At 42.1% G+C, this 15,995-nt stretch overlaps 1 protein-coding gene across 4 annotated transcripts in view; it reads right to left on the bottom strand.

The window, feature by feature from the left end:
• Positions 1–15,995, bottom strand: part of LOC308094425 (rho GTPase-activating protein 29-like) — a 58,979-nt gene that overhangs the window by 3,061 nt on the left and 39,923 nt on the right. For all 4 annotated transcript variants that reach the window (XM_080441070.1, XM_080441072.1, XM_080441071.1 and 1 more), the window contains 10 exons: positions 15,852–15,989; positions 15,113–15,300; positions 12,629–12,801; positions 10,930–11,055; positions 9,085–9,183; positions 6,036–6,199; positions 4,949–5,137; positions 3,970–4,107; positions 2,975–3,207; positions 782–1,073 (listed from right to left, as the gene is read on the bottom strand). In XM_080441070.1, coding sequence (XP_080297196.1) covers positions 782–1,073; positions 2,975–3,207; positions 3,970–4,107; positions 4,949–5,137; positions 6,036–6,199; positions 9,085–9,183; positions 10,930–11,055; positions 12,629–12,801; positions 15,113–15,300; positions 15,852–15,989 — 1,740 coding nt within the window. The remainder of the gene's footprint in view (positions 1–781; positions 1,074–2,974; positions 3,208–3,969; positions 4,108–4,948; positions 5,138–6,035; positions 6,200–9,084; positions 9,184–10,929; positions 11,056–12,628; positions 12,802–15,112; positions 15,301–15,851; positions 15,990–15,995) is intronic.

Below are 15,995 nucleotides of genomic sequence, written 5' to 3'. Positions count from 1 at the left end.
AAGTTGATTCAGACAATATAGAACATCACCAAACCCAGTACTGTTTTTTTTTTTAATAAAAATTTCAACTTCCTGTTGATTTTGCCATTTTTAATAAGTAGAAAACCTGGACTGGATCCGCGGATCCGGATCCAGATCTTTAAATGGTAAAATCAACAGGAAGTTGACATTTTTATTAAAAAAACAAACAGTACTGGCTTTGGTGATGCTCTATATTGTCTGAATCAGCTATGTTTGGGTTCATTTATGGGCTAAAAGAGTGACTTTGAGAGCCGTTTTACCGTACAATGTAAGTCAATGAGGAGCATATTTTGAATTATCAATTTCTAATCAATGGAGCAATTATTTTAGATTTCTTGCCCACCTTTGGAGTTACATCATGGCAAGGTAACTACACAACCCAAACCTCTACCAAGTGGTCTTACCCTTTAACTAAAACTGAAATAAAAACTAGAGTAAAAAATGTAACAACAAAAAGACTAAAACTAAAAAAAGAAATAAAACAAACAAAATAAAAGCCTAAAATGAATAATGCAATACTAACTAAAATGAAATAGAATTGCATGAAAAAAAAAAATCATTCTACCTTTTCGGCTTCTTTAAATAAAGACTTTCCTCATAATCCCTGAAAAACTAAAAACTAAACAAAAACTAAACAAAAACTAAACATAAAACTACTAACAAATGAACTGAAATCAAACGCCAAACAGAAAAACGAAGAACAAACGAAAAACGAATTATTTCCCTGGCCACGCACTCCCCACACAAACCCACGGCTCACCTCTTTAATGTCCACCAGAGACGTGGAATGCCTGCTGAGCCTCTGCTCTTTCTCCTGGGCGCTGAGGGAGGCCTGGGGGGCGCCGCTGGGGGGCGACTGCGACGGCGACACGTCAAAGATCATGTGGAAGTGTCGCACCAGCAGCTCCACCATCAGGGCCTGGTACGGGTAGTCCACCAGGGAGGAGAGGGACACCTCGGCGTCCGTCTGCCGCGGCTTCACCAGCGTGGGGCCAAAGATGATGCCCAGGTTGCTGGCCGTCATCTTGTTCTCCTCCGCTTGCTCCGTCACTCTGAGGGACAGGAGGGAGGGCATTGGGGGAGGCATTTAGTGTCGCACGATATCGATCAAACATCCTACTATGCAGTGGTGTAAAGTAACTAAGTACATTTACTCAAGTACTGTACTTAAGTACAATTTTGAGGTATTTTTTACTTTACTGGCTTATTTCCAATTTTCTGTACTTTTACTTCTACTCCACTACATCTCAGAGGCAAATATTACACTTTTACTCCACTACAATTATTTGAAAACCTGTTACTGGTTACTTTGTAGATTTTGATTAATATTACAAAACATGCATTAACCACTTCAGCCCTACAGTATATACATTTCGGCCATTTGAAAATGGCCGATCTACAAGCTCACAATGCGTTGCAATGCAACGCATTGTGAGCAGCAGATCTGCTATTTTCAAAATATTTGTATACATTTGAAACGTTGTGAAATGGGACACATGGGACTGCATAATGAGTACTTTCTACTTTTGGTACTTAATTACATTTTGATACCAATACTTTTGTACTTTTACTCAAGTACATTTTGAATTCCAGACTTTTACTTGTAACTGAGTATTTCTACAGTATTGATACTTTTACTTAAGTTAAAAATATGAGTACTTTTTCCACCACTGCTACTATGGCACAATATTGCTAAGGCAATGTTTGAACACTGTGAAAGGTTTCCTTTTTCCCAGATGTGAATTTAGTTTTTTTCGTAGGCCGGGAATTCTTTTGTGATTTAGAAAAGCACATGCAGCGACCCATAAAAGTGTAAGGTCAGTGTAAGTGCCATGAATGAACATTTGTCGACCAGCACCAGTCATGTGAGACACAGGTACTTTTCTCTAGTTCCTCTGTGCTATGAGGAAATGTAGGCTCTGTGCTGCTTACGTAAGTCCATTATGGGGAAGTCTGATTATCTGTTCATCTGTGTTATGTGCGGACAGACCTGCTGACAGAAAGACCAATGACCACATCCGTCAACGCTGGTTCACCGAGAAGGCTACATAATCATCCAGCGATTCTCTTTCGCTGCGTATTACAATTGTGATATGAACTGAACACAATGTGGGCGACTGGGTACGAATGCTGCCATTCAGCTGAACTTATTCAGTCCCAGTTTTGTATAGAATTTGAACAAAATCTACGGGTTGTCACTAGCATGCAGGTTGATCTGTAAGGCGTAAATACCTTGCTTCTGCACCAGAGCACATTCTCTGGAACATTGTGTCCCCAGACGGTTGAGATATTGGAACAAAGGATTGTGACTTCAGCATTTTTTCTCCTTGTTAATGGTGTTGCTTTTTACTATCGATCAAACTAAGCCTTTAACCCATTCAAACCGGGAACACATCTGTGTAAGCACTTTATCCATATTTTATACTTTGGCTATTCAAAAATAGCAGATATACAAGCTCATAGCACGGCACCGAGTGCCACGCTATGAACTTGTAGATCTAATTTTTTTTGAAAAATCTCGAACATTTGTGCAAATCTTTGAATACATATATTTTTTGAAACATAATTTTTAACAAATATTTGCGTCTGGGGGTCCCTGGAACAAAATATTTTGAGATGGGGGTCCACGGACAAATACATATTTTTTTGGGGGGGTCCTTGACATGAAAAAGTTTTGGCACCACTGATATAGCAACAATAGTCTTTCAGAAAACTATTAGGATTTAGAAGACATTTGTAGAATCGGAACCTCAGGTCTTTAATGGGTTAAATATCTCTGTCCTGGGGAGATGGACTTAGACCAGGTGTCGTTTTAATGGCGCGCGTTGCCTCAAGCAAAACACTGCTTTGAAGCCACAGAGTGGAACAAAGTGAACCATTCATATTTCCCTGCAACGTTAGTGTGAATGATATGAATCGTGCGGCTTGGCTGCCCTTTGTCAAGCGCTCTCACCTGTGCAGGTGCGCTATGAGGAAGTGCAGGGTCCTGTGGTGGGTGGGAGGCAGCTGGCGGAGGAGGTCTCGGATCTTGAAGATGACTCTGTTGAGCCCGATGCTGAGGCCGCTGGGCTCCCCCGGCGGAGCCGTTCTGGCAGCTTCGGCCTCCTCCACCAGAGCCCTCTGACACTCCTTGGCCAGGCCGATGAAGTCGTTGTAGTATCGGTACAGGATGAGCGGCTCTGGCAGCTGGCGCGTGGAAAAAGAACCAATGCATTTAGTTTGGTTTGTAAAGTGATTCCCTCTCCTAGAAAGGCATTCCCATGGCTATTTAAACATGCTATGCTAAATGTCACATGCTATTTTTTGCTATTCGTCATACGACTAAGTATATAGGGCTTAAATGGATCCATTTGTACACGTGGCCTAATACAGTGGTTTTCAACCTTTTCAGGCCGCGACACCCCAAAATAATCATATTTGAACTGGGGACCCCCCACCCTGACTAGCACTTGGAATTGTAGGAGTTGAGGCATTTAACATTTAGTTTGACTCAGTTCCCACAGATAAATATTGTGAAAATAGCTGATCTGCAAGATCACAACGCCCCGTGTTGCGAGGCGTTGTGAGCCTGTAGATCGGCTAATTTCACTTTGGGCAATGTTTGACTAGTTTTTATACTGTAGTATAGTTTGTTGATTTCTTTTGATGTTGTAATGGTCTTTTTTCATTTAATTTATTTAAAAAAATTAAGGTATTAAAAAGTCTTTAAAGGCTTTAAATTGTCACTTTACTGTAATCTGGGGACCCCCCCCAAAATCACGGGTCCTCCTGACCCAAAGGTTGAGAACCACTGGCCTAATACATACAGTACAGTACATACCAAACTGAGGGTCATTGAAATGAAAACCTTTGAGACTGCATTAAGACATTCACCTTGACTATTTCAAGTTATAACAAAAAATATCTTTCACATTGTAAGTGTTCCTCCACCCTGGGAATGAGGCTCACCTGTCTCAGGTACAGTTTGAGAACATTGCTGATGTCATGGGGTGAGAGTTCCGACAGCTCCACCAGCTCCTTGCCGTTCTCGAACGCCTGACAGAGCTTCTCCACCCGTGACTTGGCACCGTTCACCCGATAAATACCCTGTCAGAGGGAACAACAGCATGTTGGTTTCTATTGAAACACATTTACCTTGTGGCAAGCTGAAGCATTAAAGGGAAATACCACTCATTTTCAACATTGAACTATGTATTTAATATCAATGATCCAGTTCTAGGCAACATAGAAGGGGGGGGGGACTTTTTTCTTATTTCCACACAACAGCTCTAAGGTGTATTAAAGACATAGTTCAATGTTTAAAATGAGTGGTATTCCCCTTTAAGGGCTAAAGTATCACTCCTACTTTGATAGGATTTCATTCCTCAAAACCTTTTTTTTAAATATGTTTTTCCTTAATTCAATAATGGGCAATTATTTTTACAACTGAATAAAGTTTATTAAGTTATATCGGCCTATTCATGCTCATTATTGAAGTCTGACGCCTCTCAAAACATATCGTAAACACCTCAGAATCACATGAAACTTTCCACACTTGCCACGCTATTCTGCCACGTTGTGTTCTGATTTAGGGCCATTGTGCCATAGACTAATCCCCCATAGTCCCATGTGTACATGCGTATGGGATTTACCTATGGATTATGGCTTAATGGGCCTAAATGACGAAATCCAACACCCACATCTTTTGATCTGTTGGTTCCTTTTGATCTAGATAACTTCCACACTTGGTACTTATGTGATTTTTAGGTGTTTAAGGTGTGTTCTGAGAGGCACCAGACTTCAATAACAAAATTAATAAGCTGATATATCTCAACAAAGGAAAACGTGGCTTTGAGGAACGAACATAAGAGTGACAAAGTACCCACATGTCAAAAAGACTGGTATAGTCCTATAAAAAAACAGCTTTGGGACAACAAGTTAAGTTTACCTTGATATTTAGTGCTCGGCTCTCAATCTCAGACGTGCACTTTTTGATGATGAAGGGGATGCCGTCTGGGCTGTTCTTGGCTGCCTGGGCAAAGTCTATACCAAACAGATGAAGTCTGCCCTGCAGCTTCTTATGGCCGCACTGGATGGCGAGAGTCTCCAGACATTTCTTATGGCATGCCAGGGAACACTGGTCAGGGAGGGACACAGAGGAAACAAACAGCGAGTTAGTTGCAAATATTAAGCAATCAGAATAAATGGGTCACATTTATTTGAAATGCTGCATTGTTTGGTCTTTCCTTTGATGGCAGAGAGACACCGGTTTTATATTACGTAAATGAAGGATAGCTTCCCAATCCAACACGTTTATTCTATTCTATTATAAAACCTGGAATCAAATCAAATTGGCCGTTGAATTCTCAGCCCAAATTGCCATTGTGGCTGCTTGAAAAAGCTTCTTTGTTAGTTTCATGCCCTGCTAAGCTGTGTTAGGCCGCCTACTGTTTTCAGAGACAATATAGTGATTAACGCCCCTGCTCCTGGAACCTCATGGAACCCTGCTGCCTCAGCCTGCCAAGAGCCATGTCTCCTATATGTGGGTCCAAACCTTATCACTATTTTTAAAGGAGAATGGCTGTTCTGCATGTCCCCCTCTAAAAAGTCAGTTTAGAAAGGTGAGCTCTATATTCCTATTGTTATCATTGCTGTTTGCTCAGTTACAGGAGTCTCCCTGCCCCCATTTATAGATCAGGATACCAATTTTATCCAATAAGGGGAGAGAGCTCATACACCAAGACAAAGGATACACAAGTGAAGAGACAATGAATAAATAAATTGGAACTCGAACTCTAAAACAATTAAGCTGATAAATGATCTTTGCTGAGTTCTCTATTACTCTACTACTATACAACAAACACTATACTGTAGCTACTCTGAAAATGTAGAACTTTAGCTTTTTAACAAACATTTTCTTTTTTCTTTTTGACATAAAACATATCACTTACACCCACTTTAGTCATGACCACTACACTAGGCACTGGCTCATCATAATTTAGGTGTTATTTTCTAAGGTGTGTGGCATGTGTTACCTCCTCGCACTCCGCTCCGTGGAACACGACCAGGCTGTCACACTCCCGGCACTTGGACGGAGCTCTCAGCTTCCTCAGCTTGTGCGTCTGGGCAGCCTTGGACATCTGGGCGTTCCTGAAGGGACCAGGAGAGCTGGCCGTGGCCGTCACCATCTCTGCCAGACCTGACAGAGGGACAGACAGAGGGCCTTGGTGAGGAGAAATGACCAGGCAATTTGGGATTGCTGCTGCTAACAGCTAAAAATACTCACTCTTAACAATAGGCACTGACATATTTCTGTCTGTTGTGTATACAATTGCTCCACCATCCTATGACTAAAACCCAACTCTATGTCACGGCTGAATTAGAAAACCGGGTCAATTTGAAGGGACCTTGTTGAGAATAGTTGTTTGCTGACGATGTGACTATATTTGGCAGGCCTCAGTCTATAACTGGATTGGCCAAACAAGCACGCTTTGTTATACATACAGCAATTTCAGATTTTTTTAAAATGTAGAATTACGGCTTATCTTGTCAATATGTTTTTCACCTGGCCTTATGATATGTTATGATTATCTGAATATCATAGAGTCAGGATGCCATGGCACAGGCCTGGAATTTAATGTTGTGGGTACAGCTTGTTCCTGTGACACAATGATAATGATAATGAATTTATTTGTATAGCGCTTTTCCAAACATAGTTACAAAGGGCTTTACAGGACAGGGTGAAAGAGCAACATGACAAACATTAGAGATAAACTACAACAAAAGATCAGTGAATATAATAGCACAATAACCACAAAATGCAAAATAGACACAAACGGATATAATCAATAAAACACAAAATGGCAAGAAGATTTAAGAAAAGGACATAGAGGTGGGTTTTCAGAAGAGCACAGAAGAGTTCCAGTTCCTCTCTTCTCTTTGTATACTGTATCTATGTTTTCTCCCTGCTTTCCTCAGAGAACTACTTCACCACCAACCAACCTGAATCTTTACTGTACTTCTCCCAGGAGCTCATGTCCTAAACTTCTACCTAATAATGTGAAGGTGTCTCCGACTCCGTTTGCCTCACCAATTACCAGTGGTGGAAAGTAACTAAGTACATTTACTTAAGTACTGTACTTAAGTACAATCTTTAGGTATTTGTACTTTACTTGAGTATTTCCAATTTCCAATACTTTTACTTCTACTCCACTACATCTCAGAGGCAAATATTGTACTTTTACTCGACTACATTTATTTGAAAACTTTAGTTACTAGTTACTTTTCAGATATAAATTATGATATAATGAAACATACATTAACCACTTCAGCCCTATTTTATAGGCTATTTGAAAATAGCCGATCTACAAGCTCACAACGCGTCGCATCGCAACGCGTTGTGAGCTTGTAGATCGGCTATTTTCAAATATTTAGTACTTTCACTTTTGGTACTTCAAGTACATTTTGATGCCAATACTTTTACTCAAGTAAATGTTTAATTCTGAACTTTTACTTTTTATATTGCAGTATTGGTACTTTTACTTAAGTAAAGAATTTGAGTACTTTTTCCACCACTGCCAATTACTAATTGAAGCAGAATTCCTCAACAACAATCATCATGACACAAACACACTTATCTATGCACTAAAGCTGCAATCCATAAGTTGTCTCCTGTGTGGGAGACCAAACTTCTACTACTCTTCCAAGAGAGAATCCCCTCTTGGTCAGGAGAGATAGGAGCTTATAAGCTTGAGGCAGTACTACTTGTCAGCCTGCCAGTAGGTGTCCTACCGGACACCAGGGTCTAAATGTGTCAATGGAAGAGAAGGATGACCACCTCCAACCACTGCAGATCAGTGGTGGAAAAAGTACTCAAATGTTTTACTTGAGTAAAAGTATCAATACTGCAATGTAGAAGTACTCTGTTACAAGTAAAAGTCCTGAATTCAAAATTTACTTGAGTAAAAGTACAAAAGTATTGGTATTAAAATGTACTTAAAGTACCAAAAGTAAAAGTACTAAAATATTTGAAAATAACCGATCTACAAGCTCACAACGCGTCGCGTTGGGAGCTTGTAGATCTGCTATTTTCAAATAGCCTAGTTATAAAATAGGGCTGAAGTGGTAAATGTATGTTTTATAATGTAATAATTTATATCTACAAAGTAACTAGTAAAATTGTACTTAAGTACAGTACTTAAGTAAATGTATTAAGTTACTTTCCGCCACTGCTGCAGATATACTAGTTGTATTGTATCATTCATTACAGAATTAGAGCATTGGGTCAATGTTTAGAGCACAACCTTAATGATGAAACGCCCTGATGTCTAGGATTAGTTCATTTCATTAAAGGCTATACTAAACCCAACCACAAACTAAACACAAACCTATTCTATCTATTCAGTGCCACACAAGAGAAATTTAGGTCAAAGTTAAGTTGCTTCTGATCCTGCAAATGACATTGACTAAAATAAAAATAACAGGTTAGCTAACAGGGAGAGGTCAGAGCGGAGACAGGAACTGTGAGCTGAGGCCCCGCGCCAAAACCAACATGGACCCCATCTGTGCAGCTGTGTCCAGTGTAAAAACATTTGATGTAAGCACAGTCTCCCCCCGTCTCTCTCACTCTCTCGCACACGCACACACACACGAATGCTACAGTATGTGGTGCATGGAGTGTACGGTAATCTCTCACTATTCTCCCTCACTTCCTCCTCTACTTCCCTCTCACACACGAGGACACGCGCACACACACACCAGTGGTTAAGGCGCATACCAGGCTTTAATGCCTGACAGCAAGTCCGCGGTTTGATTCCTGTGTCTCTCCACCGTACCTATTCTACCTACTTATCTAAATAAAGGCTCAGAAAAGGCCCCAAAATAACAACTCTCTTCTGTCTTATAGTTCGATCTTATTCATTCTCTTATACACAGATTGACACACACACTCGCGCCCACATCCTCCCACCCACATACCCACCCACCCACATACCCACCCCTCCACCCCCCCCCCCCCACACACACACACACACACACACACACACACACACACACACACACACACACACACACGTGTCACTGTACCATTGTCTGATGGTGAAGGTGGTTCTCTCTCATCGAGGTCGTCGGCAGAGGACATGGTGCCAGTGGAGGGGGTTCTGGGTAGTCTGCGTTTGAAATCACCTGTGCCAGCCAATCAGAATCACAGAATGACTAAATGACACGAGAGTACAATAACATGTGTGCACCAATGTGTTTATTAACGAGTTTCACTATGACACCGACACAGAGTTTCGCTATGACAGCAGTACCTCCAATATACCGTCAAATCCCGAGTGTTCATTTAATTCTGAAAGTATACAAATGGACAAAAAAAGGAGTGTCCATTTGTACAGTTGCTATTTACTCTGTCGTACAATGAATTTGTAGGAAACATTTCCGCTCACAACGTGCCACGTGACATGTTGAGAGCTTGTGTATACCTGCTATTTTCACCATTATGAGAGCTTGTGTATACCTGCTATTTTCACCATTTTCTGAAAGCGTGTAACGACAATACAACAATGACAAAACAGGGACGCCAACCCTTACAGCAGGGGTTTTCAACGTTTTCAGGCCAAGGACCCCCTAGCTGAGAGAGAGAGATGAAGCAGGGACCCCTCTATATTGTATAGAATTGCGTTTATCTGAAACACATAAACTTTTGCTGCTCTTTTTTCCCTCAACACCTATAACTCTTTGCCAAAAATAGCAGATCTACAAGCTGACAACGCCTCGCAGTGCGAGGCGTTGTCAGCTTGTAGATCTGCTATTTTTGGCTAAAGTTCTCCTCAGAAAAGTGATGCTAGGGTTCAAGTGGTTAATGTAAAAAAAAAAAAATCATATCACACAAAGATTTGGCGGACCCCCTGTAGTAACTCTGAGGACCCCCTAGGGGTCCGGGACCCCCTGTTGAAGTGGTTAAATGAACACTCAAGATTTTACTGTGTAGTACAGTGCAGGAGGTGCAATAATTGCACACGTCTGTGCATACAAACACTATGTATCGCTGTGTGCGTTGGAGCTGTGTTGCATACAGTACAGTAGATATAAAGGGACGTACAGTGAGAGATAACATAAGTGCAGCCTCCATTCACGGTTAACAGCACAACGTTGGGTTAACCACACAGGACGTTTACAACACCCAACATCCCTCTTATTTTCTGCATCATGGTTAAAATATTCTACTTTCATTTACGTGTTGTTGTGGTTTTAATTTCCTCTTGAACTTTAATGCATGCTTGGATGCAGTTGTGTTGGTTGTGGGACGGCCGTATCTGAGTGGGTAGAGAGGCTGTCTTGGAATCAAAAGGCCATTGAACCTGGTTTACCCAGTCGAAGTGTCCCTGAGCAAGACACTTAACCCCTTATTACCCCCCTCCAAAGGCTCATCATGACCATCTTAGTAGCCATCAGCTGGGTGAAGATGAAACTGAATTTCCCCTGCAGGATCAACAATGGTCTCCCCTCCTGGTTTTGTCTACCTGATATATTTTCCCATTTTTAGAGGTGAGATGTTCTTATAAGCTCATTTTATCTCTCGGCCACAACGTATCGTTTTTCCTACAACTTTTTTGCAGTGTATAATGTGCATGTGTTTGGTTAATAAAATACACATATTCCTCATTTATTTCTATTTTGATTATGCTCCTTATGTATATCTGACATTGTGTCCGGTTATCTGACTTGGTTTCCTTTGTTTCTTCCTCTTTTCTCTATTCTTATGACTATTTTTGAAAAAAAGTGTTGGGAGCTTGTACAAAAACAAATGTCATCCAATCTTTTACACTTGTAAACTTGTGATGTGACAATGAACTTGAAGTTGAAGTTTGCTAAGTCAAACCAAGTCTCAATTATGAACCTAATTTCAGACAGTAAAAATCCCCGTACCTGGGCTGGCGGTGGGTGAGTCCATGGACCGGGACTCGCTGCTCCCTCCGGCGCTCTCCGAGTCGCTGCACATCCCGCCCTGACTCCCTGAAGCCCAGGCTCGCAACGGGGCCTGGCCTCGCAACGCTGCGGGAGGAAGTACAGATGAACGTTTACACACGTAACACAGAACAAACATTATCCAACGGCAGCATGCGACCGACAGACAGACGAACGAGCGGTTCAACTACATCCCCAGCGACCGTTTCAGACGTTCCCAGAAGCAGAAACGGTTTAAATGCGTAGATGTTCCATCCACACAGGGCAGTGAGTAAGCAACACGCAGCTCAACTCAAAGTGGTTTTGAACGCGGGTGCAGAGAAGTTTCCCGTGAGTCAATAAACTGTGTGCAGGGCAATTCCCAGAGAGAGAGAGAGAGAGAGGGATGAGAGAGAGAGATTGACTAGGGAGAGACAGAGAGAGAAAGAGAGAGAGAGAATAAGAGAGAGAGGGGAGAGAGAGAATAAGAGAGAGAGAGGGGAGAGCGAAAGAGAGAGAGAGAGGAAATCACAGGCAGGTTGTGGTTTAGTGTTGTGCGCCCACCGCTGTCACTCTCAGGTTCATGACCTTCCACACGGGTAACGTTTCAAATGACTTTGGATAGTTTGCATACAAACCGACAACAACAAAAAAATAACCTCTTTTGCTTGCCATAGAAACATTTTAAAAAAAAACAGCCGTAACAACCTTTGTCTGAACGGTGCGGCTCTGAGGTGATGACTAAGTGGTTGGTTTAAATGTGAAAACATAACGTGATGGTGGTATACGTTATACAGCCCACTCATGTACCAAAAGAAGGTCAGAAATAACCTGACGTTTTCTCGGTTTTACTTCTCACGCCACTCGCTGCTTGGAATTGATTTTTTTCTGATATTTCTGGTAAACAAACCAGCCCCAGCCCTATGTCCCATAAAGCCTGATTTATGCTTTTTTTTAATGCCATAAATAGCTACAAGCTCACCAGATACATTCTGAGCTTGTAGATAAACTATTTTTGGCATACGACACCATCGTACAATGGACCATAAAGCTTTATGATAACTTCATGCAGCAGTATAGAGATTACAAAAGTGCAGAAAAGTGGTCCTGGCGGAGAAAGTTAAATGATGAACGCTCTCTCTCTCCTCTGACAAAAACAACCACAAATGTGCCCTTGAGCCAGGCACGCCACTTAACCGCTAAATGCTCTGATTGCGCTACTCAGCGGTCAGCAAGAGAAGACTGTGGTCATACTTGACAGCTGCTGGAGTGTGAATGAGTGACTTTGTGGTCAAATCCGTGGTGTGACTGTATGAATGAATGAGTACTGTACTTTCTGTTCTGACAATCCACTGAAAAGACCCCGTGAACTTTGCCTCCATAAATAAGGATGACAAACTAGGTTCAAATCCTCAACCAAAAATGCATGTATTTTTGAATAGTCTAAGCTTTGGAAAGGCCCAGGGATTATACTAATGTTTCTAATATGATTTATTATTTTTATATGACTGCTTTTGTTAAGCTTTCATAATTTTGGGATTTTCCGTTTTGTCTGTTGTTATTATATTCATTCTGCTGACTCTTTCTTCCATCAGTGAATCACTTGGCAAGCTCTCTTTCCGAGAAGAGGCCGTGTTAAATAATGTTTGTTTATTGTTGTTGTTTGTAGCGTTATTATTACCTTGTATGTCGGTGCTACTGTTGGATCTGCGTTCCCCGATCTTTGCGGGCCGGGAGCCTAGCAGGCAGTCCACCTCGTCGCCACTCAGGATGTCGCCGGAATTGACAGACACCTGCGACAGGTTGCCATGCGACGAGTGGGTGCTGCCCACTGACCTTTTGTTGAACATGAACCTAAAGGCAATGGGGAAGAGAATGAAGTATGACATACTGCATGATATATACTAAAGTATTCAAAACATCTTAACCACATGGCATGCCTGTTCTGGGCATGTCAAAATAGGAAAACATTTTGGCAACAGCACATCTACAAGCCCACAACGCTTGTAGGTCAGTTACTTTCACCAAAGAGATTTGGTGTCGACGGGATAAAAAGGAGAGGACCAAGTATAGACCCTTGGGGGACACCCAGTCAATGAAGTATATCAAGTTTAAGTGGTTAAGAAATCTAACCACACCTGCCTACCTGGTGACGCTGTAATGGTTACGTGGCTTTGAGTCCCATGTGTGACCTGGCTGTTCCTCCAACATGTCCCTCTCGTGCCTAGCGTATAGTCTTAGCCTTGCCTGACTCCTGAGCGTGACTACATTTAGCCTCAATCAAGAAGAGTGCTATGAAACAACATACCGCCCACTTAACCACCACCAGAACCCATAACTGGAACTAAACAAATAAGGAAGCAAAATTAAAAATAAAACCCATGAGCTAATGCTGCATGAAAAAGGAAGCACTTTGGTTGCTTAGACATTGTTGGCACTATTAAGTCTAACTACCAGCACTTTAAACCACATGAACCCCAGCGGCCCTATTCTTGGCATGTCACAATAGGCAAACATTCTGCAAAAAGGCGATGCAACGCGCTGTGGGTTTCTAGATCAGCTATTATCCCCAACGATATTTGGGGTAGGGGCGCCGATGGCTTAGTGGTTAAGGCGCATACCACATATAGGCTCTAATGCCTGACAGTGAGACGTGGGTTCGATTCCCGAGCCCGATGGCAGAAAAGCCCAAAAAATGTCTTAAAAAATAAATGTAAATATTTGTGTAGAGGGAAAAGGGGAAAGGTCCAAGTACAGGGACGTTGGTAAAATACACAACCAAATACCTGAGTATAATCCTGTAAACAACTGTATCTGTGTTTCACATTATAAATATCTACAGTACATCTAGGAAGTCATAATCATCCGTTACCTTAAAGCAGGAAAAAAAACTTCACACAGTGTCAAGAAACAAGTTATGAAATGACACTGTTGATGCTATTATCAAGCAGTAGCAAAGGGCGTGTGTGTGTGTGTGTGTGTGTGTGTGCGTGTGTGTAAGCTGATATTTGACCCTGCTTTGATAGTGTGAGCAGAGTCTTTGCGGCAGAGTATAAACCCGAGCCAGAATCTCACGCTCGCAATCTCCTCCGATACATTCAGTCCACTCCACAGATATTTCCTGAGGAAGGGCAGCAAATTCAACATGCATTCTCTCTCCCCCGATTTACTCACTCCATTCTCTCCCTATGTCTCTCTCTCTCTCGCTCTTCCTTAGTCACATTCTCTTCCTCCCAGCTCGCTCTCCGAGCCATTGTTGCACTAACTGACTGAAAGACAAGCCGTAAGCTGAGAATCGACGGAGCGAGCCACTCTGTCGAAAAGCTTTTTGAGACTGACTTCTCTAAAACTGAAACTAATAATACTCGTTGGTAACACGAACTAACGCGGGATCTCCTCTGTGGTGAAATCACCCGCCGCTGTTGAAAGTTGTAAAGCTCTATACTTCTGCTCTACAGTTCTCAGTATCAGGTGTCTTATTTGCATTATGGTTGGGTATAAAGCTGGTCTGAAGCCCAGTAAACCACCGCCGACTCTTTGATTCGATTTCTGAACTGGGGCAGGGTGTTGGCTTTTAAGGTTGCAGTTTTGTGGATTTTAAGTAGCCCCAGGAAAGGAATGCTCAGTCAATCCAAGTATGTTTCCACATACTAAGAACCTGACACAGTGTTTACTCACATACGTATAACACAAAGACACATAGGACAGAATTAAAAGTACCATCTTCAAAACACTTCAAGTTAAAGGAGTAGTTCACCCAAAAAAATGACTTATTTTCTATCAATTGCACACCCCATGAAGTTTTGAATCCATGGATTTATTTGTGTTTTTGTCGCATTCCTAAGCTAATAATTTGATTCCTGTCTCCTACCGGCTAATGTATCCGGTAGGAGACACAAAGTAGATGCTTTGTGTCTCCTACCGGAAATACACCCGGGCATCAAATTATTGGCTTAGGAATGCGACAAAAAACTAAATAAATCCATGTATTCAAGGCTTCATGGGGTGTGCAATTGATAGAAAATAAATCATTTTTTGGATGAACTCCTCCTTTAACCACTTTACCTGTACATTATTTTATAAAAAATTTCGGCTATTATATCCGTCGGCTATTTTCGCTATAAAGTGGTTCACAAGAAGCGAGCCTGACAGGTGGCATTCATACCTGGAGTTTTCAGAAGAGACAGAGTCGGAGTGTGCGCGCTGTTTGGGCAGCTCTTTGGGCAGCTTGCGAACAAACTCTGCGTACTGTTCTCCCGGCTCGTACAGCTTGGCGCTCTCGCTCAGGGCCTGATAGTGGGCCGGCAGGGACACCGTTTGGGTCTGTTGCATCTGAAACCAATTCACTGTGACCTGGAACACATACAGTACATTCATAAATTAGAATGAGAGAGACTGTCTTTGGGTGACTGAGTGAATGGGTGTTCATTTCGTCGACTAAAACTATGACGAAAAACGTTTGTCGAGAACTAAGCTATTACGACTAAAACTATGGCTACCGTAAGTATATTGACAATTTTGTCAACAATTAAAAACTAGACAAAAATGTTAGGGATGGACTAGTGGAGAAGAGATCCAGTAGAACTAAGACAAGTCATTTTATGCTTGGTTGTGGTCGCGCTCTGAAAATAGCTGATCTACAAGCTCACAACGCGTCGCAGACGCATTGTGGGCTTGTAGATCTGCTATTTTTGGTAGCCGGTCTACATATCAGGCATTACAGATTTCAGATGACTAAAATATGACAAAAATAAATAAATGGAATTATTCAAAAGACTATGGCTAAAACGATAACTCTGGTGCGTGCGTGCGTGCGTGCGTGCGTGCGTGCGTGCGTGCGTGCGTGCGTGCGTGCGTGCGTGCGTGCGTGCGTGGGTGGGTGAGTGAGTGGGGCCACTACTTACAGCTTTGAGGGTGAGGTCACATTGAAAGACCAGCTCCCTGACCTGGGCGAGGACGGTGCTCTTGGCGTTGGCTAGGTCCATTTTCCTGACGCCTGCGTCAGCCATACAGCTCCTGTACTGTTCCTGGGCCTCTTCCGCCTGCAC

This window comes from Gymnoscopelus braueri, assembly GCF_963280865.1.
Source record: "Gymnoscopelus braueri genome assembly, chromosome: 10".
Classification (NCBI taxonomy): domain Eukaryota; kingdom Metazoa; phylum Chordata; class Actinopteri; order Myctophiformes; family Myctophidae; genus Gymnoscopelus; species Gymnoscopelus braueri.
Note: the sequence above shows the minus strand (reverse complement) of the source record. Positions and strands in the feature narration are given on the sequence as shown.